General features: G+C 46.8%; 2 protein-coding genes across 6 annotated transcripts in view; one reads left to right on the forward strand and one right to left on the reverse strand.

Annotated features, from left to right (window-relative positions):
* Nucleotides 1-5,130, forward strand: part of GNAL (G protein subunit alpha L) — a 179,449-nt gene extending 174,319 nt beyond the window's left edge. For both annotated transcript variants that reach the window (XM_053571262.1, XM_053571263.1), the window contains one exon: nt 2,822-5,130. In XM_053571262.1, coding sequence (XP_053427237.1) covers nt 2,822-2,968 — 147 coding nt within the window. In that variant the 3' untranslated portion in view covers nt 2,969-5,130. The remainder of the gene's footprint in view (nt 1-2,821) is intronic.
* Nucleotides 5,131-5,243: 113 nt separating this feature from the next.
* MPPE1 (metallophosphoesterase 1) lies at nt 5,244-24,433 on the reverse strand. 4 transcript variants are annotated; one of them, XM_053571265.1, is made up of 10 exons: nt 24,057-24,195; nt 17,495-17,878; nt 14,328-14,436; nt 11,622-11,725; nt 10,368-10,442; nt 9,043-9,151; nt 8,853-8,921; nt 8,653-8,775; nt 7,569-7,709; nt 5,245-6,304 (listed from the first exon to the last, which is right to left on the reverse strand). In XM_053571265.1, exons 2-10 carry the CDS (start codon nt 17,773-17,775, stop codon nt 6,122-6,124), a joined length of 1,194 nt encoding a protein of 397 aa, XP_053427240.1. In that variant the 5' UTR covers nt 17,776-17,878; nt 24,057-24,195; the 3' UTR covers nt 5,245-6,121. The 4 variants fall into 4 exon arrangements, with proteins under 4 accessions (XP_053427242.1, XP_053427240.1, XP_053427239.1 ...); XM_053571264.1 differs by lacking the exon at nt 24,057-24,195 and adding an exon at nt 24,379-24,433 and having other exon boundaries at nt 5,246-6,304; XM_053571266.1 differs by lacking the exon at nt 24,057-24,195 and adding an exon at nt 24,379-24,433 and having other exon boundaries at nt 5,248-6,304; nt 8,853-8,918.
* Nucleotides 24,434-26,326: the final 1,893 nt, after the last annotated feature.

Below are 26,326 nucleotides of genomic sequence, written 5' to 3' on the forward strand. Positions count from 1 at the left end.
GCTGATATGCACTGCAGGGCTCTTCACTGACAGAATTTGGTAGGAAAGCAGTCCCTTTCTTGAGGAGCATCCTTTAAGACCATAAAATATAAAGTGTTCCATAAAATGCTCTTCTCATGAGAACCAACAGGTAGTTAAGCATGCATATGTTGAGCGTTTAGATGAAAATTATAAAGGTATGTACAGATCAGTCTGAGCCAGAGTGAGACTCCATCTCAAATAGAAAAATTAGCTAGTCACCTGCCTTTCCAGCCACATGAGAGACTAAGGTGAGGATCACTTGATCCAGGAGTTTGAGGTTGCAGTGAGCTGTGATGATGCCATAGCGCTCTAGCTAGAGTGACAGAGCAAGACTTCCATCTACAAAAAGAAAAAAAGAAGCGGCTCTGCGCCTATAGCACAGTGGTTACAGTGCCAGCCCCATATACTGAGTCTGGCAGGTTCAATCCTGGCCTGGCAATGGCAACTGTAACAAAAAATTGTGGCAGGCACCTGTAGTCCCAGCTATTTGGGAGCCTGAGGCAAGAGAATTGCTTGCACCCTGGAGTTTGAGGTTGCTGTGAGCTGTGACAGCACTCTACCTAGTGAGACTCTGTCTCAAAAAAAGAAGAAAGGGCTTTACACCCTCCCCCAAAATCAGTGGGCAGGCCTTGGACAAACGTTTTATTCTGAGAGTGGGCAAAACCTGGCTTTTATGCAGTTTCTAAATCAGGGAAAAGCATAGGAGCTTTTCCCTTCCACGTTGAACTATAGAATTTGTCGGGGTCAGTGAGGAGTCCTGAGCAGGAACCAGAGCAGACTTGGTTCCTTATCAGCATCAGTGAAATGGCAGCTCTGGACTGCAGGGCCCTACGTGAGGGGGAGGAGGGGGGTAAAGGTCACTGATGGAGAGAGAGGCACGGGAGGACAGAGTCCTTTGAGAAGGGTATGACAGTGAGGTTGGACAGGGCAGGGCGAGGGCGCAGTGAGAGCAGGCCACTTGCTGTCTGTGAACATTCCTCAGTGGGTGGTACTGTCACTGCTCCAGGAGGGACTGACCACCAGGCCTCCCAGACAAGGCCTCTGCCTTCGGGGCAGGGTGAGGGTGTACAAAAAGCCTTCTCCTGAGGCAGGAGGAACCTAGAACCAGAGAGGCCAGGACCAGGGCCAGCCACATGGTCAGCCAGTGTCCTACCAGTTACTCTAAACACTCCTGTCCCTTTTAGCTGAACAGCCTCAGCACCCTCCTGGGCAGAGGGTACAGACGCACTGTCCCAGTAGGCAGCCGCCGTGTGGTTGCCCTGCCTCTGGATGCTCTTGGCACAGTCAGTGCTGTGTCTCCCTGGCACCTGCCTGACAGGTCGCAGGCCCAGCAGAGATTCCTTTTACCTTGAACATCACCCCTTAAGAGTGACAGCCCCGCCAGAGAGGGCCTGGGACTGCCCTGTTTTCCTGGTCAAGAGTATTTCTATTATTTTAAATGAAAATCAGTGGACAAATCAGGTATGTGGAGAGAGTTAAACTATTTGAAGTTTGCAAATTACATCAACCATTCCCTAAGTATTGGTGGCTCCAGACAGAGACGCAGTCAGATCATTCCAGAGGAAGCCTGGCTTTCACGCACGACCACACACTTGGCACATGCGCCAGATAGCCCAACCTGTGCCTTGGGACTAAAGAGATACACAAGTGAAAAACCAACCTGCTCAGGAGAGACCTGTGGAGCTCAGTCTGGATGGGCATTTCCATGGGCTCTTCCCACACCAGCAGCTCTCCAAAGGGGACCTCTGCCTCAGACGAGCTGGCTGCCCACAGAGCCCTGCTACGAGCAGCTTCCAAGGCACAGAGGTATCCCCAGCTCTGGTGTCTGTGCCACCGCTGTGAGGCTGGGTAGGACCTCACTTTAGTTACTTTTTTTTTTTTTTGTAGAGATAGAGTCTCACTTTATGGCCCTCGGTAGAGTGCCGTGGCCTCACACAGCTCACAGCAACCTTCAACTCCTGGGCTTAAGCGATTCTCTTGCCTCAGCCTCCCGAGTAGCTGGGACTACAGGCGCCCACCACAACGCCCAGCTATTTTTTGGTTGCAGTTTGGCCGGGGCCAGGTTTGAACCTGTCACCCTAGGTATATGGGGCCGGCGCCTTACCGACTGAGCCACAGGTGCCGCCCTACTTTAGTTACTTTTATAGACCCATCTCCAGAGGCAGCTGCAGCGAGGTCCTGGATTAGAGCTTCAGTGTTAGAGGTGGAGGACACAGTCCAGCCCGTAACGCCCCTCCATATTTCCCCATACATGGATCTCAGCACCTCACTCTGAGACATCTTCACAAATCATAACTGGTGGTGTTTAACCCTGCATTTCCCAGAGTTGTGTGACAGCAGAGCACATTCCTCCCAGACCACCCTTAGGTGCTCCTGGTTCACCAGGTGACACCCCTTAGCACATGCTGAAGTTCACCTGGAGGCCACGTGACACAGGCACTGATACAGAACTACTGGTCACGTGTGAATATTAAATTAATTAAAACCAAATGGAGATCAGCCCCTGGTCAGCTACCGTGCTGACAGAGAGTTCTGTCCCACCACCGCAGCCCAGACCTTCCCCTGACTACTCCCCCAGTGGCTGTCTCTGCCCTGGCCATGCTCAGGGATAGCCCCCTGTGGACAGGGGTCAGCTGGAGACTGTCTGGGCCCCTGCACGGTGCTGGTGTCTAGTTCCAGCAGCCGGGAGCTCCCTAGGAAGCTGGTGGATGGACAGAGCACCCGGGAGTCCAGCCCTGCTGTCACCCAGGCCTTCCCCCAGATGAGTGGCCGTGGGCTTAGCAAACGGTCTCTCTTGCAGAGGATCAGCACAGCCACGGGTGACGGCAAACACTACTGCTACCCCCACTTCACCTGCGCTGTGGACACGGAGAATATCCGCCGGGTGTTCAACGACTGCCGCGACATCATCCAGAGGATGCACCTCAAGCAGTATGAGCTGCTGTGAGACCCGCCTGCCCGCTCAAGTCTGCGCCCCATGTCTGTGCTCTCTGTCCCCACCCGTGTCCACGCACCATGTCCTCTTGTCCCAGCCGGCAGGACGTGGTGAGTTTCTACTTCCTCGTCCTGCGACCACTGCACCTCGGTGACCTCTGCCCACCCCGGGTCTGGTCTGTCACCTGTTTTCTTTGAACGCAGCCTGCTGCAGCCTCCCTGCCACCACCCTGCTCGGTGGCACTGCAGTAAGGTCCCTTTGGGCCCCTCTTTGCTCACTCATTCACTGAGTCATTGCAGAGAACTCAGCAGACAAGACAGGCGCTTCTTCCTGGCTCCTCGGCATCACTTCAGGCATTTGGGGCAGTGGGCCCAGGGCTAGCAAGTGACCATTCCTTGTCTGCCAGGCCCAGGACTTAGAATAGACCCCAACCAACATGACAAGAAACCCTTTCGGGGTTGTGTTCAGAGTCGGTTGGCAGCCTCAGGCATTTGAATCAGAACTACTTCGAACCTTCTGCATTTACAAGGAAAACCTGTCACAGTCACCACTGCAAAATTTGGCTTGTCCAAAACTGGTTCTCTAAACTTGCCCCACAAAGTGGATGTACGCTTCTTTCCTAGATTCTCTGTGCTATTGTTTCCTTGCTGGTTTATTTTACTGTACAGACCACAAAATGTAAATTCTTTTATATAACTACTAAGGAAAAATCCTATAGATCTTTGTGCCTTGATCATAGCTATACCTATACAAGACATGTGTTTTATTGTGCTAAGTAGCTTAATGCCAACATTTCCTGCCTCTTAGTCTGTAAAAGAAAAGGAATGACATCTGCAGAATTTAGTGTGTTTGAGGTCAGTCACGGTGATCCTTGAAATCCTGGCACTCTGGGTAGCTGATGCGGGAGGATTGCCTGAGTACAGGAGTTTGAGACCAGCCTGAGCAAGAGTGAGACCCCATCTCTACTAAAAATAGAAAAACTAGCTGGGTGTTGTGGGGGGCACCTGTAGTCCCAGCTACTCTGGAGGCTGAGGCAGAAGGATTGTTTGAGCCCAGGAGTTTGAGGTTGCTGTGAGCTACCCAGGGCATTGGGTGAGACCCTGTCTCAAAACAAGTAAATAAAAAGAATTTAGTATATTTTATCAGGTTGATACTTTATAAAAGACTACCCAATTAAAAGAAAATATTGTAAGGTATACTCCTTAATCACCTACACCTTACCAACAGTGTCTCCCCAAGGTGGCAAGATGCCCCAGCCACCTGCTTGCACTTCTTGGAGCCTCAACTGTCAAACCTGAGCTGAGTCAGAGAACAAATCTAATGTTCTTTCAGGGAGCCAGGGATTTTCTTTTTTTCTCTCCAGATACTGTTTTTCTTGATTGTTAAAGACTAGTTAAAGCCTTGCTAGTTAAAGACTTCTCAGCAATTCCCTATTCAAAGCTTTGGACATAGGCTCTATCACACAAGTAAACAGACAGCAAGATAAAAACAAAATGGCACCAAATGTATGTGTGTTTGGCCTAGGAGAATAAGGATGGCATCTCCATTTGCATTTTGAAGAAGAAAATTACAAACCTCTACTTAAAATGTAAAGTCAAAATACATGGCTCTTTCTCGCACTTGAAGATTTGCAAGTGCAACCTCAAACATTACGGTGCACAAACAGCATGTACAGAGCAGGTCTGCTGAGCAGGACACTTCACCTCACAGGTTGTTTGCAGCCACAGCTGCCAGGGGAGTTTGCACAGGTGCAAAATAGCCTGTAAAAATGTCCAAAGTTAAGGTTTCAACAATACAAATCTAGAGAAGTGAATGTCTACATTATCTCATTAATTCCCTTTTTTAATTTCCCTTTTAGTCTTTAATATTTTAAAGTATACTCTGTAAATAAGCATTTTATAATCCTTTATGAATTCACCCAGATTCAAAATGCTCTTTTTTAAGAAAGGAAGACAGCATTACAGTCAATCCAGTAAACACCTTTTATCTCATTATCACCATCTTCCTGCCCCTCCTATCAACTGTCTCAGGAAACTCAGTTGAACTGAGACATAAAATGGAAATTATTTTCAGGTTCCCTTGTACTTTCAAATTAAAACATGAAGAAAACTGGAAAGATATATTCCCATAAAGAAGCATGTTGTTGTGCATCAGATTACTTAGCAATTCCCCTCTAAATGCCCTATCTAAAAGTTTGATTCAAAATACCAACCAAACTGTTAGAAAAAAAAACTAACAGAAGACCTTTTTTGAGACAGTCTCGCTTTGTCGCCCTCAGCAGAGTGCTGTGGTGTTACAGCTCATAGCAACCTCAAACTCTCCGACTCGAGCAATTCTTTTGCCTCAGCCTCCCAAGTAGCTGGGACTACAGGCGCCCACCACAGCCCCCAGCTATTTTTAGAGACAGGGTCTCACTCTTGCTCAGGCTGGTCTCGAACCTGTGAGCTCAGGCAATCCACCCACCTCAGCTTCCCAAAGTGCTGGGATTATAGGCGTGAGCCACCTCGCCCAGCCCCAAGACATTTTATCTGGCTTAAAATTATCAAACAAGTATTTTCAAATACCAAAAGCTATGTCCTACTTCATTTTTTAAGTTTCTTTTCATCATTGAAGACATTAAAATTCAACAACTTGGTCTCCTGGAGAGAAAATTACTAATCCGAAAATCTAATTCCATTAATCTAGCACAGAAGAAAAAATGTCTGTGAAAACAGTGTGTTCCTGCACATTACACCTGTACTTTTAAGGGTACCACTTTATATGACACAGGGATCTGAGAATCCCCACACAGGCGACAGAAGCAAACCTGGTGTCCATGTGCACATGCCCACGCCTGGGGAAGATGGGCGTGGACTGTGCCGTGCATGCGAGCAGTGGCACTGATAGCATTCTCACACTGTACAGATACAACCTTTGATAATCCATATATTGGATAAAAATGAGAAAACTGATTGTTGTAGAGTACACATTCCACTTTTATAGCATGAGAACAGTGCGATCAGCTATTTATTCTGCAGTAACTCGCATCTGTGATTTAGAGTCTCTGTGGTGTGAAGTGAGACGTCCACACGTGGTCTGGTCCTCCACTCAATTCTTCAAGCTCTGTCTGAACTTCCACTTCTTAGGCTTGGATATTTATTCCTAAGTGCAGATGTCACCTGCTCTTCACATTGTCCTAGGCTTTCTGAGCAGGTTCCAACCAAAAAAAAAAGGTGAGGCTAAAAGCTCAAAGTGAGCTAATAGGAGCACAGCAAGGAACCCTGCTGCTCCACAGTAGGTGGCCAGAACCATGTCCTCGCGAGGGAGGGAGCACTTGGAGAGAGCGTGTCCTGTGGATGTTATGCTGCCCTGGAACGACAAGGGGACATCACGCTTCAGTGAGCACACTGCATGTGGCCTGACATGACAGTCTGACCCAGAACAAAGAGAAAAGGCCACCTCCTGGGTCTCCGTCGGGTGAGGGAAGTAGCCCTCCTCACTTGAGACCCTCAGCCTGCACTGGGCACGGCTTACAGTGCAGACACACTGAGGCCCAAGTGTGCCTGGCTGAGCTGGTCTGGAACACTGGCCTCTGTTGAAACCAGCCTCTGGCCCAGTGGGTCCCCATCAGATATTGGGGGGGGGGGAATGCGTGACCCCGTGCAGAGAGGCACCAAGACTGAGGGGAACTGGTCAGTGAGGACCAGAAGTGCAGGTGTCTTTACCACTAGACACTAAGATAAGCTCCGCTACCTGGAAATCCATGTGCCCAGGCCAACCCCATGGGCTTTTCTTTGTAGACATTTTTGTTACGTGGAATGACAGTGGCAAATGTATTCATCTACTTTCAACCTGAAACATTAGGTTGTCCCCATCTTTTTATGGGCAAAACTACCTGACAGAACGATGCAGGAACCATTCTTTGGCTAAAAGAAAGGTACTGAACTGTCAAGCGAGCATTAATTGAAACATCTTTGCAAAAGATGCACCATTTTCTTCTTTTTTTTTTTTTTTTTTTTGTAGAGACAGAGTCTCACTTTATGGCCCTCGGTAGAGTGCCGTGGCCTCACACAGCTCACAGCAACCTCCAACTCCTGGGCTTAAGCGATTCTCTTGCCTCAGCCTCCAGAGTAGCTGGGACTACAGGCGCCCGCCACAACGCCCGGCTATTTTTTTTTTTTTTGGTTGCAGTTTGGCCGGGGCCGGGCTCAAACCCGCCACCCTCAGTATATGGGGCCGGCACCCCACCGATCGAGCCACAGGTGCCGCCCAGATGCACCATTTTCTGCCAGAGCACATGGGCATGTGTGGAAAATAAGAAAAGCCAGAAGAGTATAGCCAACTAATAAGTGATTTCCTTAGAAAATTACACACCCTGGGCACGCCCCTACCTGCAGGACAAGCCTGTCTGTAAGGTGTGCTTTCCCTCCCTCTCACTGCCAGGAGTAAGGTCATGTTCATTTGCCCCTAGAAAGGTGTCTAGAGAGGGCAGGGCAAGGAGCTGGGCATACAGGGAGGGACATGTGTTCATGGCTTATGTATATTTTTGCTGATTGCAGCATTAAATACTTGATTGATGTATTGACTTACATACATATGAAAGCTTTCAGACAAAAATAAACTTTCACATTACCATGATGAAACTGGGGTTGTTTCTATTCCTCCAACTGAAGGACGGGACACTGAGTTCAGTGATGCCTCCCGGATGCAGCACCTCACAGCCACTGTGTGTGTGGCCACTCAGGACCAGGCGTGGCCGAAGCCACCACAGCAGCTGATCAGAGGGACAAGGCAGGCCGTTAGCACTGGTTCAGCGAGGTGACGCCCTCACTGCTTATTTCAGTAAATTAAACCCTAAATCCTTCTTTTGTATGAGCAGTTTATTTTTTCCCTTAAAAATCCTTTTAGGCAGGCACGGTGGCTCACGCTGTAATCCTAGCACTCTGGGAGGCCCAGGCACGTGGATTGCCTGAGCTCATGAGTTTGAGACCAGCCTGAGCAAGAGTGAGACCCCAATATTTAAAAAAAAAAAAAAGCTGGGCATTGTGACAGGCACCTGTAGTCCCAGCTACCAGGGAGGCTGAGACAAGAAAACCACTTTGAGCCAAGAGTTTGAGGTACTGTGAGTGCCACAACACTCTACTGAGGGTGACAAAGTGAGACTCTGTCTCAAAACAAAACAAAACACAAAAGCCTTTTACTTTATTTATACTAAACCAAAGGTGAGATCAGCCTCTCAGAGAGCTCTTCTCAGCTTACATTTTGTATATTTTTATTACCTTTTATATTATAAATATTTGCATGTATTTTCTAAGTATATTCCACAGATATATATTTTATTATATATAAATGTAACATATATAAATATATATAAGAAAGCACCTTTTAATTAAGTCTCTAAAGATTAGGCTCTTAAGATCCATTCACATTTCCAAATACATTTAGGTTGGTGAAAAACAAATTTTGAATACTAAGAATAGCTGAGCATATTGACTTAAAATTAAAAAATAGAAATAGATTTATTGGAGGGGAAAAAAATTAAGTGAGAGCCTGAGTTATTATGTAAACCTCGCCCTCCACCCCCCCCAGGGGCTGACTGGGGTGCCATTCTATCCTTGCAAACACCTGCTGCATCCTGGGGGCGCTGCTCCTTAGAATGTGAGCAGCTGAGAGTCACACTGTGACACTCACATCCTGGTGGTACCCAGTTGGCAAACCTTTTGTGAAGCCTCTTGAGAAAGCACATCATATCTCTCCTGAAACGGGATGTTCCTTTCTTCTAGGGGAGCAGCGTCTTCCCCAGAACAGTTCTCATCACTTCTCCGGTAAAGTGGATAATGCTGTCCAAGGGTGCAAAGAGGAGTCAGCAGCCAAGACTGCAGGCTGCCCTGCATGTGGCGCTCCTCCCCATACTCACCTGCAGGAGGACAGGTGCAGACACAGGGAGTGGCTGCCCCTCTCCACACAGGTGGGAAGCAGGGTCCTGCTGGGGAGAAGTCAGGGGTTAACCCCACACGCCTAACACCCATCAGACGCCAGCGGGGGGGTGGGGACCATGATGAGCACAGGGACCCGGGGACAGGGGCACCTGTCCCAGCGATGCCTACCTCCCGAGAGCAGTTCAGTCTGTGGGAAATTGCAATGAGCTCTGCTTCTGCTTTGGAACAGAGGATGCAACGGTCCCCTTCCAGTGCCACACTGTTGATCATCACAAAACTGAGGCAGATGGAGAAGAGTCAGGGCCCCCCGGGATATGTGTTTCCTTTCCTCAGGTACCCGTGAAAGGAAGTTTCCCCAGTGTGAAGAAACAAGGCCAGAACTGTATTCTTAAGTATTTTAAGAAGAATAGCACAATCTCAGTTTGTTTCTCTCAAACCTATGAGGAATCCCAGGGTGCAGGAGCTCTGGGGTCGTCCCCCTCTGAGCACACAGCTGCTGGGGCAGGAGAGCAGCACTGGCCCAGCAGTGGCTGTGAAGCGTACGTGAAATAGCCCAGCAGCTGTTCAGAGCAGAGCCTGCCACCAGAAAGGGCTCCATAAATGGTAGATATTGTCCATTACCTACCATGGAGAGTGAGCCACAGAGGACGTTGGTTACATATGTACACTTGGGGTGCTGATGAGTGCTAACTGGGTGTAGAGAATCCCAAACTAGGATAATTACAAACTCAATTATGGTTAACCTTTGCAACCGCCTTTCCTTTATTGTATTTTTTGTACACTCCCACTAAACATGCTTTTATTTCCCGTGTCCATGCCATGCTGGCACGAAGACGCTCCCTGTCAATGAAAACTGCTTGAAGTTTAACCGGTTTTAGAGACAAGAAGCTGAGTTAGCAAGTGCTCTGAAATATGAAAAGAGCATTTACAAAGTTTCTGGAACACTATGAATAGAGGGAGATACCTCAAACTGCGTCCTGTCTCTGTCAGACTCAGGGAAGGAACCCTCAGGCAGAGGGAGGGAAAGAGAGCATTTGTGGAGAACTCACTAGACAGAGGTGACCTGTCTGGCCAGCCCTGCAAGCCAGGCAGCCACAGGAAGGGCAGGAGGAACAGAAAAGCAACCCCTCCCAGTTGGTCTCCGTGCCCTGTGTCCTACAGAGATGGGCACTGCAATGGCCGAGCAGAGGGCAGCAGGTCAGGGTAGATGGGAAAGGGTGGGCACAGAGCTGCAGAGACACCCAGGCACACCTGCCACCATGTCTGAGGACATTGTAACTATAGGACAGCCTCTGCAGAGTGAAATAAGTAAATTCCTATCAAATAAAAAAGACTACTTTACATAAAGTGTCTGATGACGCGTACACCAACCAGAGACCTTATAGACGGAAGGACATCACCCCTGGACATAACCCAGAGAGACCCAGCCACCTTCAAAAAACAAAGTTTCTAAGGACTAAAGATCTTCATAAGAATTTACAAGTAATACTCACTTAATTCCTTTCCATGAAAACAGCCTTTCAGAACTGAAGATTTTCTCAAACCGTTTTATTTTATATGCTGTCATCCTAAATTCAATTGCAAAAAGAAACATTTTTCAGGATAAGCCATTTTAGAACTCCTAGAGTTACCAAGAACACAGAAAACTTTTCAGACCTTACATTTCAGATTAGCATTATCAGTTTAGGGGTCCAGCTGGCTCCAGGCTATCGAGGTTTAAATCGCAGCTCTGCTAGTCAATTACTGTAAGGCCTGGGGCAAGTTACTTAACTCTACAGGACCTCAGTCTCCTCATTAGTACAATGGGCAAAACTCAAGGACCATGGTAGAGATTAAAAGAGTTGCTATAAGGAAGTGAAGTATTTAACACAGGCTGATGCAGTATAAGCACTGTAGTGCTGTACAAATGTTAGCTATTAAAAGTCTGGATGGTCTTGTTTTCTGATTCCTAAGGAAAATAATTGGCTGGGTCAGGCTGTGCACAGTGGCTCGCGCCTGTAATCCCAGCACTCTGGGAGGCCTAGACAGTTGGAATTCTTGAGCTCAGGAGTTAGAGACCAGCCTGAACAAGAGCAAGACCCCGTCTCTACTAAAAATAGAAAAATTGCTCCGAGGCTAAGGCAAGAGAATTGCCTAAGCCCAGGAGTTGGAGGTTGCTGTGAGCTGTGTGACGCCACAGCACTCTACCAAGGGTGATAGAGTGAGACTCTTTCTCTACCAAAAAAAAAAAAAAAAAAAATAGAAAAATTGGCCAGTGTTGTGGCAGGCACCTGTAGCCCCAGCTACTTAAGAGGCTAAGGCAAGAGAATGGCTTGAGCCCAAGAGTTTAACATTGTTACCCCATGATTGCATTAATGTACACAGCTATGATTTAATTTTTTAAAAAAAGTTTAACATTGCTATGAGCTAAGATGATGCCATGGCACTCAGGGCAACAGAGTAAGACTCTTATCTCAAAAAAAAGAAGGAAAGGAAAGGGAAGGGGAGAAAAGGAAAGGAAAGGAAAAGAATTGGCCATTTAGTGTATATTGTAAGTTAAATATTTCCTAAGAGCACATAGAATTAATTCATTCAATAGATATTTCTTGAGGATAGACTGTGTGCCAAGATAAAAATCCCTTAAGAAGCTTACATTTCCACAACTTACATCTTTTGAGGAAAAGTTTTCCTCAATATAGCACAAATAAGGTTTTCATCAGAATTTTAAGAAGAATTCTCAGGGGATAATGCTTTAGTGAGTTACTTACTCATAATGGAAGCCAATGTCATGATTGCCAGCAACTACCTTCAGCTGCACATGACCTGGATGTCTGAACATTTTCTGAAACCGCTCTACATCATCTGCCCAGGCCTGAGAGAAGAGGATCACCATTGAGAGCCAGAAAACCCTCTCTTCCCTATGGCTAAAAAACATGATTCCTGTTTCAAAATGAGAAGTTGATTCTCATTGTCAAATTTGATGACAAATTTGATTTGTCAAATTTGATGCCCATAAAGCAAATGTGGAAATGTGAATTTTTCAGCTGGGCAGTGTGGCTCACACATGTAATCTTTTTTTTTTTTTTACAGTTTTTGGCCGGAGCTGAGCTTGAACCTGCCACCTCTGGCATATGGGGCCAGAGCCCTACTCCTTTGAGCCACAGGCACCGCCCACACACCTGTAATCTTAACAACCTGGAAGGCCACGGTGGGAGGAGCCCCTGAGCTCAGGAATTTGAGACCAGCCTGAGCAAGAGCAAGACCCCTTCTCTACTAAACATAGAAAAACTAGCTGAGCATTGTGGCCGGCACCTATAGTTTGAAGGCTAACGCAAGAGGATCACTCAAGCCCAAAAGTTTGACATTGCTGTGAGCTGTGACACCATGGTACTATACCCAGGGCAAAACCACAGAAAAAGAAATTTTTTTTGTTAATTTTTCATTCTATATAATACTTCTTTTTCTGAGAGTATAAGGCCCAGGAATATCTTAAATTATTTAATTTGATGTCAGATTTTAATTAACTAGCATTTTCTTCCATCTTTAAATAATAACTGGCAATTCCCAAAAATATTTAGTTCATACACCCATTATTTCAATAATAATGTCTGAAGACCCCAGGCTTAGAATGGCTTCAGGACATGTGATAAGAACAAACCCTCAGAAAATGTGAGGCAAATTCTTGATGTGTCTCAGCCAAAAAAAGGATGAGAACATCTTTCAAAATCCACATTTCCCTATGGTTGTGGTTGTAAGAATGAGAACTAATGGGATACGGGTGACAAAAATATTAAAGAAAGACTTGTTATAATAAATATTATAAGATTATTCTGATGTTTGCTTTAGCTACTAAGGCTTCAGGGTTATGTTAGTACAGTTATTTTCATACGCCTAAAAATACCAATTGGATAAACACCCTAGGGTGGGCAAAAGAGCAAATAAAACCTCTCTATTCTGGATAGTAATCAACTTTATCCTAAAAGTTTTAAATACAGCATAACCTAGGGAAATATACTGGATAGACTCCTTTAACACAAGGACTCCACTTTATAAATATCTAAAGTTAGAATAACATAAACTCTGAATAACAAAATGTTGCCCTTAATTTGCAAAAGATATATATATATATATCCAACCTCATCACATAACTGGTTTCTTTTTACATATAACATTTTCATTCCCTCATTAAATTATGGCCTGAATTACAACATCGCAACTCTGTATACAGTGAGTTCCTATCAGATCTGAACCAATAGCCGGGTGTTGTGGCGGGCGCCTGTAGTCCCAGCTACTCGGGAGGCTGAGGCAGGAGAATCACCTAAGCCCAGGAGTTGGAGGTTGCTGTGAGCTGTGTGACGCCACGGCACTCTACCTGAGGGCAATAAAGTGAAACTCTGTCTCTACAAAAAAAAAAAAAATCTGAACCAAGATTTTCTGTGTATAGCTACTGGATTGTCCTGGGCCAACAAGTTTTTAAAAAATAATCTCCCAAATAAAATCCCTTCAAAAACCCATTAACGATGCAACATTTTTTTTTTTTTGAGACAGAGTCTCGGGGCCTGTGGCTCAAGGAGTAGGGCGCCGGTCCCATATGCCAGAGGTGGCGGGTTCAAACCCAGCCCCAGCCAAAAAAAAAAAAAGAGAGAGACAGAGTCTCACTGTGTCACTCTCGGTAGAGTACTATGGTGTCACAGCTCACAGCAACCTCAAACTTTTGGGCTTAAGTGATTCTCTTGCCTCAGCCTCCTGAGTAGCTGGGACTACAGGCGCCCACCACAATGCCCAGCTATTTTTTTTTTTTGGTTGCAGTTGTCATTGTTGTTTTAGCAGGCCTGGGCCTAGTTCAAACCCGCCAGCTTCATTGTTGTGTGTGGCCGGCGCCCTACCCACTGAGCTGCAGACACTGAGCCATGATGCAACATTTTTAACTAAGCAGCAAGAAGAGCTCTTTTTAAAATTCATCCTTTCTCTTTGGTTTGTGGCAAGGTTTACATCACCCCAACACCTAGGCAGGGGTCTTGGGCCCCCTGAAGGCAGAGGAACCTCACACCTTGCCCCCTGGCTCCTTCTCAACCTCTCAGAAGAAGGAAAATCAGAGGAGAGTAGCAAGTATCCTCAGAGTACAGCAACGTGAATCTGAATGTACATTTCAGCAAGCACTCTGTCATTTTGGAGACAACTGAAATTACATACATCTTGCCTGTTTTTCCCTTTCCCAAGGGGTTCACAGGGCAGTGCACTCCCACAAAATGATGTCTGGCTGAGCTATGTATTCTTTATAAAGACAAATACAAGTTTAGCTGACCTAAATCAAGATTAGCATTACACACAAATCTTTAGAATCTTCAAGACAGAATACACATTTTTAATTTCAATACTAAGCAAAATTCCCCCTTGAGCCAACACTGTATTCTCTGAGAAGCTTGTGTTGGATTCTGAAAGCAGGATGAGGTGCCCGGACTGCAAGATCCTACCTTGGGAGAGCTCCACTTGCCTTCATCAAAGATGTCCCCCAGAATGAAGACGACTTCCGGCTGCAGCAACCACAGCGCAGTCTGGAAGGCTCTCTCCATCTGCCACTCCCTGGGGCCACAGGAAAAACCAGGGCATCGGTCTCCTTTCTGCATTCCCACTCACTGCTTAAAAAGGCCCATGACTTTGTGTTGATTAAACGTAGAACACTAAGGTACCAGCAAGGAGTCAGGCTGCCCCACACAACGCAAACACTGACCTCCTCTATGCGGGGTCCGAGCGCCCTAAAGCCAAGGCTTGGGCAATAGAGCCCTGGGAATATAAGACAGCCTGATGCAGCTGCCACAGTACCCCTTGAGGAAATGACAGCATCTGGGTTAAGTTTCTCTTCTTCTTCAAAGGCTTCAACTTTCTTCTTTGCTTCAAAATTGGGGAAAGACAGTGCAAGACAAGCTAGCCCATATTAGCAGTGAATCCTGAGATTTCAGACATATAAGTAGTCACCCCAAAGCTATAAGCCTGGGACCTGCAGTCTGACAGGCTCCATCCAGGGACAAGCAGTGTGGCCTTAGAAATGTCACCTATTCCCAGTCTCCTCATTAGTAAGCGGTGCTTTTTAAAAAAGAGACCCGGCAGCACTCATAGCTCCGTGAGTAGGGCGCCAGCCACATACCCCAAGGCTGGCAGGTTCAAACCCCGGCCTGGGCCAGCTAAAACAACAACTGCAACAAAAAAATACCCGGGTGTTGTGGCGGACGCCTGTAGTCCCAGCTACTTGGGAGGCAAGACAAGAGAATCTCTTAAGCTCAAGAGTTTGAGGTTGCTGTGAGCTGTGATGCCACAGCACTCTACCAAGGGCAACATAGTGGGACTCTATCTCAACAAAAAAAAAAGAGACCCACTTGCCCAGGAGAACTGTAGGATAAGTCGTGTTTACAGAGTGCAGAGCAGGTGTACTGTGTCCTCGGCCCTCCTCCTCCTCCCTAAGCAGCCCCAGCCTGTGTCATTTTCATAAGGATCCCAAATATTCCCTCCTTTTAATGGTCTTTTCCAGGCTGCCTCTGCTCTACAAAAGGGAGCTGTATGTCCTGGGACGTATAAAAAGGGGAAGGTAACTTGCAGTCAGAGGAAGCTCTTCAGACCCCTAGTAAACCACTGCATGGTACAGGTCACTATTTAATGGTTTTTCATTCTAGAGCCCTCTCAAAATACATTTCTTGGTTGTTCTTGATTTAATGTTATTCACCCTGGGTAAAAAGAATCTAGAAACAGCAGCAGTGAAGAGGCACAGAAGGCAGGGACTGTATAGGAATGAGGTTCGATTTGGAAGACCGAAGATGCTGCAGGTCACCCTGGCCTTCCTGAACTCACACTGCTTTAGTTTAAAAATCTTTTTTTTTTTTTGGCCAGGGCTGGGCTTGAACCCACCACCTCCAGCATATGGGGCTGGCACCCACTCCCTTGAGCCACAGGCGCCACCTTAGTTTAAAAATCTTATAAACAGCCTGGCAGCCGCTCCCTCTTTCTTTCTTCTTGCCTCTTTCACCATTCCCCGGCAACAGTACGCATCTCACCCTCCCACCCAGCATCAGGCTCACCATGTCCAAAGCACTCTGAGGACAGTGCCTCTCACAAAAACAAAGACGTGTTGGGAGAGGCACAGTGAAGCCGTGGTAAGGACAAGGGTCGGGGCTCAGAGCCACCAGGAGCCAGGAAAGACCATGCAATGGGTGGAGCCCCCATAGGAACTACTAGTGGGTGACAGTCACAGAAGCCCAGGGGGAAGCACTCCCAGTGCCCAGCACAGGGGACAGAAAATCAGAGAGTGCACATGTGTGACAGGAACGTGACACAGCCTTGCCAGGAAGGCTCTGAAGCAGGCAGTGACAGCGTGGACCTGAGGACAGCGCGCTGAGTGAAATGACTCAGTCACAGCACAAGGGCTGCCTGGCCCCCGCAGGTGAAGTGCCTAGCCAGGGTGTCCAGCCTTTTTCTTTGCTTCAGACATTTTACAAAGAAGAACTGTCTTGGGCCACAAACTAAATACCCAGACACTAACAAAGTTGACAGCACAAAAAGGTCCACACATAATTTTTGTAACATCTAACACCACAGATGAGCAAAAAAAGTCCTCACAAAATCAGCATGTGGCCTGTGGGCCACAGGTTGGACACCCCTGGATAGAGCATCAATTCACAGAGACAAAAAGCAGGATGGTGGGTGTCAGGGCCTGAGGGCAGGGGAGGAGAAGGAGTATGTGTTTAATTGGGAAAATAAGAGTTCTAGAGATGGATTGGGGGGTGGCACCTGTGGCTCAGTGGGTAGGGCGCCGGCCCCATGTACCAAGGGTAGTGGGTTCAAACCCAGCCCCACCCAAACTGCAACAAAAAATAGCCGGGCAGTATGGGAGGCACCTGTAGTCCCAGCTACTCAGGAGGCTGAGGCAAGAGAATTGCCTGAGCCCAGGAGTTGGAGGTTGCTGTAAGCTGTGATGCCACAGCACTCTACCCAGGGCAACATAGAGAGACACTGTCTCAAAAAAAAAATAAATAAATAAAAATAAAAAATAGAGATGGATTGGCTGATGGCTGGATGACAGGGTGAATGTGTTCACAGCCACTGGGCTGTGCAATTAAAAATGACAAAAATGATAAACTTCGTTTTATGCATATTTTACCAAAACTAAGAATAAATTGTTCAAAAGTGGAACATTAAAAAAAAAAAATCAAAAATAACGAAGCTTTCTAGTGGAAAAACAGATGGACCGTGCTGGGGGCTGGTCTGAGTTGCAGACAGGACCTGATCCCTCCCCAGGGAGATAGCCACACCCACTCCACACTTCTGGTGCCCAGTGGCCAAGAATAGCTTGGCACCATCTTCACACACCTGTGAGGCTTATTCTTTTACCTCTATTACAAGCAAGGAGACGGGCTTGGAGGGGCCCCAGCAATTTGCCAAAGTGCAAAACTAATCAGAAGCCCAGATGAATCCCACATTACAGGGTCCTATATATACTATGTTCACTAAACAGTAAGTGTGAGGGGAACTCAAATGTCCACAAATGTCCTTTAAAGGAAAATAACTAAGAGTTACTACAGCCATCAGGCTTGAGCTGGGCGGAGCGGGCTTTCTGCCCGCAGCACTCGGGAGGGTTCCTGATCACTCTTACCTTCGCAGCTTGTCTAGCCAGTGGCCTCTGACTTCCCCAAGCAGATGGGTATCTGCCAAAAACATGGCTTTCAGTACAGGTGCAAGAGGGGCTGGTTTGCTGCCATGGGCTGGAGTGGTCACTGCAGGCCAATCACACCGAAAGATAACTAAGTAATAGACTAAAAATTCACAAAACAGAAGCACGGCAAAGACAACAGCTATGAGTTTCAGCAGCAATGAACTCCTCCTCTTTAACAAAGGAGAATTCTGCCTTCCAAACCCCAGTCTGATCACAGCCATTTCTCTTGCCCAGGAGCTGCCAACAATTAAGAGTCAAATCCATCAAGAAGTCACCATGAAAAAACCGTGAGCCCCGGACAGAGGAAGAGGCATCCAGGTGTACCTACGGAGAAAAGGAAAAGAAGTGGGTCACACTCCTGGGTATCAGCAGTGTCACCACCTCCCTCTGGCAAGAACCAGTTACGCTCCCAAGTCAACTGCCTGTGCTTTTACAGTTGTCATACTCCCGAGTACTATCAGGATACCCCTGACCCCTTCCAGGTCTCCACACCTTCAGATGACAGAATAATGCTATTAGAATGACCTTCCCACTGAGATGATGAATACTCTAGAAATCATCAAATAGGAACCGATTTGAAGGGTGTTAAGAGAGGAGACATAACAAAATTCAACAAATATTTTGGAAGTGTAATTCAACTCCCAAAATGACTCATCACCACCTTCCACGACCTTAAAAATCAACAGATCATAAACGCACTGTGACATGTTGTCTTTGGTATGAATTCATCACTTTTCTACTCTGCTTTTCTAAAAAAAACAGTGAATATTCATGGACAATATGTTGCAATATCCAAGGAGTTCATTCCATGCTGGACTTAGGTCAGGATCCGGCAGAGCAGCTATGCCCGTGAATGGGAGCACAGAAAACTGCAGCCAGGTAGCCTGCGCCTCCACAGAGAGGGCTCTGCCCTGCATGTCTGCCGTGGACCAGACGGCCTGTGTCTCCCCAGAGAGGGCTCTACCCTGCATGTCTGCCGTGGAATGTGAATAGCCTTCTTTTATAAGACATTTGTGTGCAATGGCTTCTCTGTGGGAACCTTCAAAATGTTTATGGAGTCATCCCAAATCTTAGATGAGCTTTGCATCTTATAAGAAAGCATCTATTTTTGAGATCTCTGAAGAGAAAATGTGATAGAGGCTGCCCTGAGATGGACAGTCTGAGGCTGTGTTCTGCTTCCAGGTTCCTCAACTTGTGCTCAGATAAGAACGGCAACCTTCCCCAGTAGGCTGCAGAGAACTCAGACAGCAGGGAAGGCCTGGAAGTCTTATGGGGGCTAAGGAAGACACGTTCCAGAGACCCTAACTGAGCAATAAAGAAAGAAAATCTGGCCAGGCACAGTAACTCACTTTGTAGTCCCAGCACTCTGGGAAACAGAAGTGAGAGGGTCACTTGAGCATGGGAGTTCCAGGGCATTTTAAGCCATGATGATGCCACTACACTCCAGCCTGGGTGACAGAACCAGACCCTGTCTCTTAAAACAAAAAGAAAAGAGGGAAGGAGAGAAGGTTTTCCTTCATTAAAAAGGGAAACCAATGCTAGAGTCTAAGTGTGTCCTTCAGAGGGAGAAGTCAGAGGCAGCCAGCCTTCCCCGAACTCTGGAATCAACAGCACTTAAGAGAATTCTCAGAGAATCCACGTCCTCCTCAGCTGGGCCCTCAGTGGACACAGCTATACCTCATCTTCATTTATAACTTCCTCCTCACCTCTGTTTTCTCTAAGGTCATGCCACATGTGCCGCTAACTAGAATCACCATATGCTTTTATCTTCTAGCTGGAGACATCTTTGAGGTAAAAAGTGGCACTGACAATAATAAAAACAGGACAATGTGTAAACCAGGACTGTCCCAGGCAACTTAAGACATGCGGCTGTGCCCTGTACAGGTCTGCCCCGTGTTGCCCCTGCCTGCCCTGATGTGGGCAAGAGAAAGCAGCAGAGCTCGTCTCTTCACCCACCTGACGTGTGGCCAGACTGCAGTTGACTGCACAAATGTAGCACCACACACTAGCAGAGCGAGGGCTGGGCTCTCCCCTTGGCTCACATTCCTAAGAGAAAAAGGGAGGGCCGGTCATGCTGGCTCATGCCTGTAATCCAAGCACTCAGGGAGGCTGAGGCAGGTGGATCACCTGAGCTCACAGGTTCGAGCCCAGCCTGAGCAAAAGTGAGAACCCCCCCCCCATCTCTACTAAAAAGAGAAAAACTAGCCAGGCATCGTGGCAGGTATCTGTAGTCCCAGCTACTTGGGAGGCTGAGGCAGGATTGCTTGAGCCGAAAGGTTTGAGGTTGCTGTGAGCTGTGATGACACCATGGCAGTCTACCCAGGGTGACAGAGTGAGGACTCTAAGGAGTACTGACTGTGCTCCCCAGCACCATCTAGTTTCCTTTGTTATGATTAAATTGCAATATCTAAGGTAAATGTCTGATAGATAGATATATCATATTCTTTCTTCTTTTTTTTCTTTTTTTTTGAGACAGAGCCTCAAGCTGTCACCCCGGGTAGAGTGCTATGGCATCACAGCTCACAGCATCCTCCCACTCCTGGGCTCAAGTGATTCTCCTGCCTCAGCCTCCCAAGTAGCTGGGACTATAGGCACTCGCCACAATGCCTGGCTATTTTTTGGTTGCAGCTGTCATTGTTGTTTGGCGGGCCTGAGCTGGATTTGAACCCATCAGCTCAGGTGTTATGTGGCTGGCGCCTTAGCCACTTGAGCCACAGGCACCGAGCCGGTACACCAATATATCATTTTCTTTCAAAAGGGCTAGAATCTCCCCAAATCCTGACAGTTAAGCCCAAAACAGCAGTTGAAACTTCCTAAAACTTTGTGTTTCCTCAAACTGTAGCGGATTAGCTGAGAGGGAAGGAATCCAGCCTCCCTGGGTTGGGCTGCCCAGAGTCTGCAGAGTGCAAATCTGTGCAGTCTTACGAAGGTCTCCAGCTCCCGGAGAGGAACAGAACAGAAAGACAACTAGTCCTTGCTCTTCCACACCCACTTCCTTGCAACAGAGGGAAACTTGCTGGGCAGCTAGGACTGTAAGCAGCTCTGAGAACAAATTTCAATGACCCCTATATGTTTTTCTATAATCCTCTCCTTTAACTATATGACCTTTTGAAATGTTTCCCAGAAATGCTGGATTTTCTTCAAGACAAAGGAAATGAGATTCTGAAGGCCTCTGGGCAGATACCAAGACTCACCAGCCCAAAACCTGCCCCAAGGCACATGGCCCCACCTGCCATGTGGGGTTTAAAAATTAAAATGACTAGCAGGACACAGCGGCACATCCCTGTAATTCCAGCTATTTGGGAAGCTGAGGTGGAAGGATCACTTGAGCCCAGGAGTTCAAGTTTAGCCTGGGCAACATAGCCAGGCCTCATCTCTAAATAAACAAATAAATTATTTAAACTATTTCTGTTTTCACTCCCCAAGTAAAATTTGTTAGTTGCATTAAGATTATCAACTGATGACCCAGCAGAACACTATCCAGCCTCCACAGGCCCACCTAGGACCCAAAGGTAGACAGACAAGTCTCCGGAACCCACAGACGTGTCCACAAAACAAGAAAAGTAAGTCAGATACCATAGTATCTCTAATTTTCCAGGAGAATCACAGAGTCACCTCCCCTTTTAAAGAATGTAGGCTGCTGGTGAACTGAGGCTGATCTGATGGCCATGCGTTGACATCTGCTCCCCCAAGTCAGAATGTATTTACCTGATATAAAACAGAAAATGTATGTTTTGTTGCTGAATGATCTTTTATTTAGTGACTTATTGACAAGTAACCTGACCAGCCTTGAAAGTAAAATAGAATCTGAGAAGCTAAAGAAAAATGACATTGTTATTGTTCAAGAATAAGTCTTTTATTTTTCTTATTTTTTTTTTTTACTTCTACCCCAGTGTCAACCACTCCCTCTGGACTTTATGTTAACTCCTTCAGAATATTAAAATTGTTTCTGCAGCCTTTTCAGCCCAGACCTGAATTGTGGCAGTGGCCTCCCAGACAAGGTTCGCATTAGTTGGGGCAGGGCGTTGATGGAGTCTGTCTCTCACTATTTTCTCTTTATTTATTAATTTACACAGGTGGGAAGACATAATGAAAGCCAGATTGGTCTGCATAAGCTTGTATACCTGCCTTTCTTTTCACCACTTCCCAGACTTCAGGAGACCAAAGCCTTTTATAGTTCGGGATCTATTAGTATAGAGTATAAATGTGTTTACACAATAACTAAGTAAAGGAGATGAGGTATATATTAACCAGTGTGATGTAAGCGTTCCTAATTCTATATGAAATCAGCACATTGTATCCCATAAATGCATTAATGTATACATGATCTATGTGTTTATGATTTAATAAAAAATTAAAAATAAATTTAAAAAAAGAAATACGCTCTGGGGATGAGTCTGCTGGGAGCCCTGCAGAGTAAGTCTGGAGACTTGTAACTGCATCAAGTGGCTTTGGCAGCCAAGGCAAGATCCCCTGCTGACTTGTCAAACTCTCACATGGAGAATTAAGATTAAGATAATAGCATGCCTAACATAGCTAATAAGAAAGATTTAAAACAATTGGCAGAAATAGACTGAGTTAAGAAATGCTTATTATGCGGCGGCGCCTGTGGCTCAGTCGGTAAGGCGCCGGCCCCATATACCGAGGGTGACAGGTTCAAACCTGGCCCCAGCCAAACTGCAACCAAAAAATAGCCGGGCGTTGTGGCGGGCGCCTGTAGTCCCAGCTACTCGGGAGGCTGAGGCAAGAGAATTGCTTAAGCCCAGGAGTTGGAGGTTGCTGTGAGCTGTGTGAGGCCACGGCACTCTACCGAGGGCCATAAAGTGAGACCCTGTCTCTAAAAAAAAAAAAAAAAAAGAAATGCTTATTATGGGTAATGATTCTGTGTCATGGAAGCAGACTATAGGGTTAGCTTGATTTCACACAGCTACAAGGGGAGAGGAGCTTCCATGACAGCAGAGAGGGGGACAGAGCCCACAACGTGGTGCCCCAGTGCTCAGGCAGGCAGGTGCCAGCTTCCTGAACACACCCCTTTACTGATGATAGCCAGTTTGCAAAGAGATGTACAGGTCACAGAAGCACCGGGTCACGCCCTATGTCTTGGATGTTGGAGAGGCTACACCTGTAGCCAAATACCCTTAGTGAATTTTGGGCAGTGCCTGTGGCTCAAAGGGGCCCCATATGCCGGAGGTGACAGGTTCAAACCTAGCCCCCAAAAAAAACTGCAAAAAAAAAAAAAAAAAACCCTTAGTGAATTTTTCTATATGTAAGAACAGTGACCTCAATATTCCTTCTTTCCAGGTCAGGGAGATCAGCAACATGACAGTTGGCTTTCTGTTTATATTTCCAGGACAAGAAGAGCACAGTTTCACTCAGAGGGAATCAAGGACCTTTGGAGCCTGGGGGTGGGACAGCATGCTGTATGCAGCTCCATCCCATCCTGCTCCCCTTTCCCATATAGTGCTTCTCTTTGTGGCCATCTGGGGTTGTCAGCATAGTAGCTGCCCCTGCACAGTGAGCCCTTTGCCCCATTCGACCATGCGCTCCAGGCTGGCTCCCGCCTCTCCTGTAAAGATGCCTAGGCCTGGGTATGTGGTTTTGTAGGCTGGAGCATGAGAAGAGCTTGGCTGGTCTCCACTCCATATTTGCCATCCATGTAGAGGAAGGAGCCACCTGAGAGCCCAAGGACTTTCCACAAGGCCTTCAGCCTTTTCTTCTGCCCCAAGAATAAGTCTTTTAAATTATAAAATATCTGTATTTGTTATGGTGCCTGTAGCTCAAGCAGCGTAGGTGCCAGCCACATACACCAGAGCTGGCGGGTTTGAATCCAGCCTGGGCCTGCCAAACAACACAACTACAACCAAAAAATAGCCAGGCTTTGTGGCGGGCACCTGTAGTCACAGCTACTTGGGAGGCTGAGGCAAAAGAATTGCTTAAGCCCAGGAGTTTGAGTTTGCTGTGAGCTGTGATGCCACAGCACTCTATCCAGGGCAATAGCTTGAGGCTCTGTCTCAAAAAAATAAATAAATAAAAATAATATATCTGTATTTGAATACAAAACATATATATAATAACATTGTTCTATAGCTGCAATCCAAAATTGGGAGCAAAATACTTTATCTTTGAATTTTTAACTTCGAAACTGTCCTTAAGTATCTAAATCCTCGTCCACAATAGCATACAAAATTTAATATGCACTGGCCTGCAGTTTTTTTCTCTTACTTGTTCATTATTTTAAAAACATGTTATTATTACTACAATGTCATCAATGGCTATTTGCATTTTAAATTTTGCATCTTAAGTGGTATTTTTAAATGATAAGATGCATTTTTTCCAATCTACATAAGTAAACTAGAGACCCCTACAATTTAATACTCGGCCCTTAAGTAATGGAGATTTTCCAGCGAACAAATGATTTCCAGAATTCTGTTTTTTTCCATAAGCTTATTTGCAACTCTAAAAGGGCAAGGAGGTTTCATTTCACAGAAGAGAAGGCAGTTACCTAGAAGTTCAAATGTAACCCGGGCACCAGAATACCCCAAAGGCCACGCTTCCCCGGAGTCCTTTCAGTTGTCCGCGGGGCTCCCAGGCCTGCGAGGGACCCTGGGCCCCGCGCCTTCCTGTTTCCGCCGCGGCGCCCAGCGCGTCACCGTCGCCCGAGACCCCGCCCTGCCCGTCACCGATGATCTAGAACCAGGGCCGTGGAGTGGGGGGTGGAGGGGGCAGGTGGCCCGCGACCCCCTAGGAGGACGCCGCAGGTGGGCCCCGCGCGGGGACAGAGACACACGAAGGCCAACACCTATGCGTGGCCGCGTCGCCCTCACCTCCTCGGTCCTCTGCGCCGTCCCAATGGCGCTTCCTCGGTCCTCTGCGCCGTCCCAATGGCGCTTCCCTCAGCCCGAGTCCCTTGTGCCGTGGCTGCCCCGGACCCCCGGACTCCCGGAAGGCCGTACGAAGGACGGACGGGCGAGAGCGGACGTTGAAGTCCAGGGAAGGCCAGTTGCGGGAGGGCGGGCGGCGCGCGGCCCTCCCCACGCTGCCCAGAGCGGCCGCCGCACTCCGCTCGCTGCGCCCGGCCTGCTCCGCGCGGTCAGACGCCGCCGGAGCCAAAGTCACGGCGACCGACGCGGAGGAGCCGGCGGCAGGAAGCTGCGATCCCGGCCCTGCTCCCGCCTTCCCGAGGCTAAGGCTCCTCCAGCTCCCTGTCCCCAGGGAAATGTGTGATGAATAAATGAGAACCAAATATTTAATATGGATTTTCTTTTTTTTTAAGCTAATGTTTTTTTTTTTTTTTTTTTTCTGTAGAGACAGAGTCTCACTGTACCGCCCTCGGGTAGAGTGCCGTGGCGTCACACGGCTCACAGCAACCTCTAACTCTTGGGCTTACGTGATTCTCCTGCCTCAGCCTCCCGAGCAGCTGGGACTACAGGCGCCCGCCACAACGCCCGGCTATTTTTTGGTTGCAGTTTGGCCGGGGCTGGGTTTGAACCCGCCACCCTCGGCATATGGGGCCGGCGCCGTACTCACTGAGCCACAGGCGCCGCCCCTTTTTAAGCTAATGTTGCTAGTAACAGTATAACCCTGCGTGGGCTACTTTTCAAAGTGCTTTCGTATCTATTTCAATTATCCTCAAAATAAGCCTATAAGTTAAAAGCAGCAATTTTCATCCCATATTTCAAAAAGTAAACTAGCTCAAAGTAATAATCCAAGTAGAGTCTTCCAGCCAACCAATTCTGGTACATTTTCACAAATCTGAGTATGTACTGAGTAAAGTATGAGAAATCATACAGAAAGAAAACCACAAAATGCCTGGTCCCCAGCGGGTATGCCGTGAATGGTTATCACCACTAATCAAGAATATGACAGTCCAGATGAGCAGCTTCAACATCACCAAAACTGGGACAGCCAGACTTGATATAAATACAGATAAGATTCTGTAGAATATACGCAGCCTCACCTCCAAGGTATTCTGGCTGACAAAAAAAGGGAAAAAAAACTAAATCCAGCTAAGCTTATAAATCTAACTGCGGGCTTCCAGAAATACAGGGACCAAATGAATGTGTTAGATTACAGCACCAGGAAGCAAGCTGCCAAATCCAGAATGTGGGACATTCTTCAGACCAAATGACCCAATATCTTTATTCAAAAATAAATGGCATGAGATTTTTTTTTTTTTTTAAAGGAGGAGGAAGTGAGGGAGAGCTGTTGTAAAAAGACTCCATGGGCACCTGCAGTCCCAGCTGCTACAGAGGCTGGGGCAGGTGGCCTGGAGTTGGAGAGTTTGAGTCCGGCCTGGGCAACATAGTGAGACCCTCTCTCTCACCCTCATTAAAAAAAGGACATTTGAGAGACATATTAGCCAAATGCAGACTGTTTGGGTCATAATTTGGATAAACACATTTTTTAAGACTTTTTTTAAAGTTTGAGAAACTTAAACGTTGGATGTTAGACACTAGAAAATTATTGATAGTAATAACTTTGTTATGACAATGCTATCGTAGTTGGTTTTTTGAAAGTTCTTATCAGAGAAACATACTGACACATATATAGGAAAGTTATATAATTTCTGGAATTTGCTTTAATACAATTTAATAACAAATTTCTGGGATTTATTTTTAGGGAAAAAGTGAGAGATAGGAAGAGAAACAATATTGGCAAATGTTAATGTTGAAGCAGGGATATGGGTACGTGGGCAGAATAATGTCCCCGTCTGAAAGATGTCCACGTTCTATCCTCTGAACCTGTTACCTTACAAAGCAGAAGGGATTTTGC

This window comes from Nycticebus coucang, chromosome 19 (genome assembly GCF_027406575.1).
Source record: "Nycticebus coucang isolate mNycCou1 chromosome 19, mNycCou1.pri, whole genome shotgun sequence".
NCBI lineage: Eukaryota > Metazoa > Chordata > Mammalia > Primates > Lorisidae > Nycticebus > Nycticebus coucang.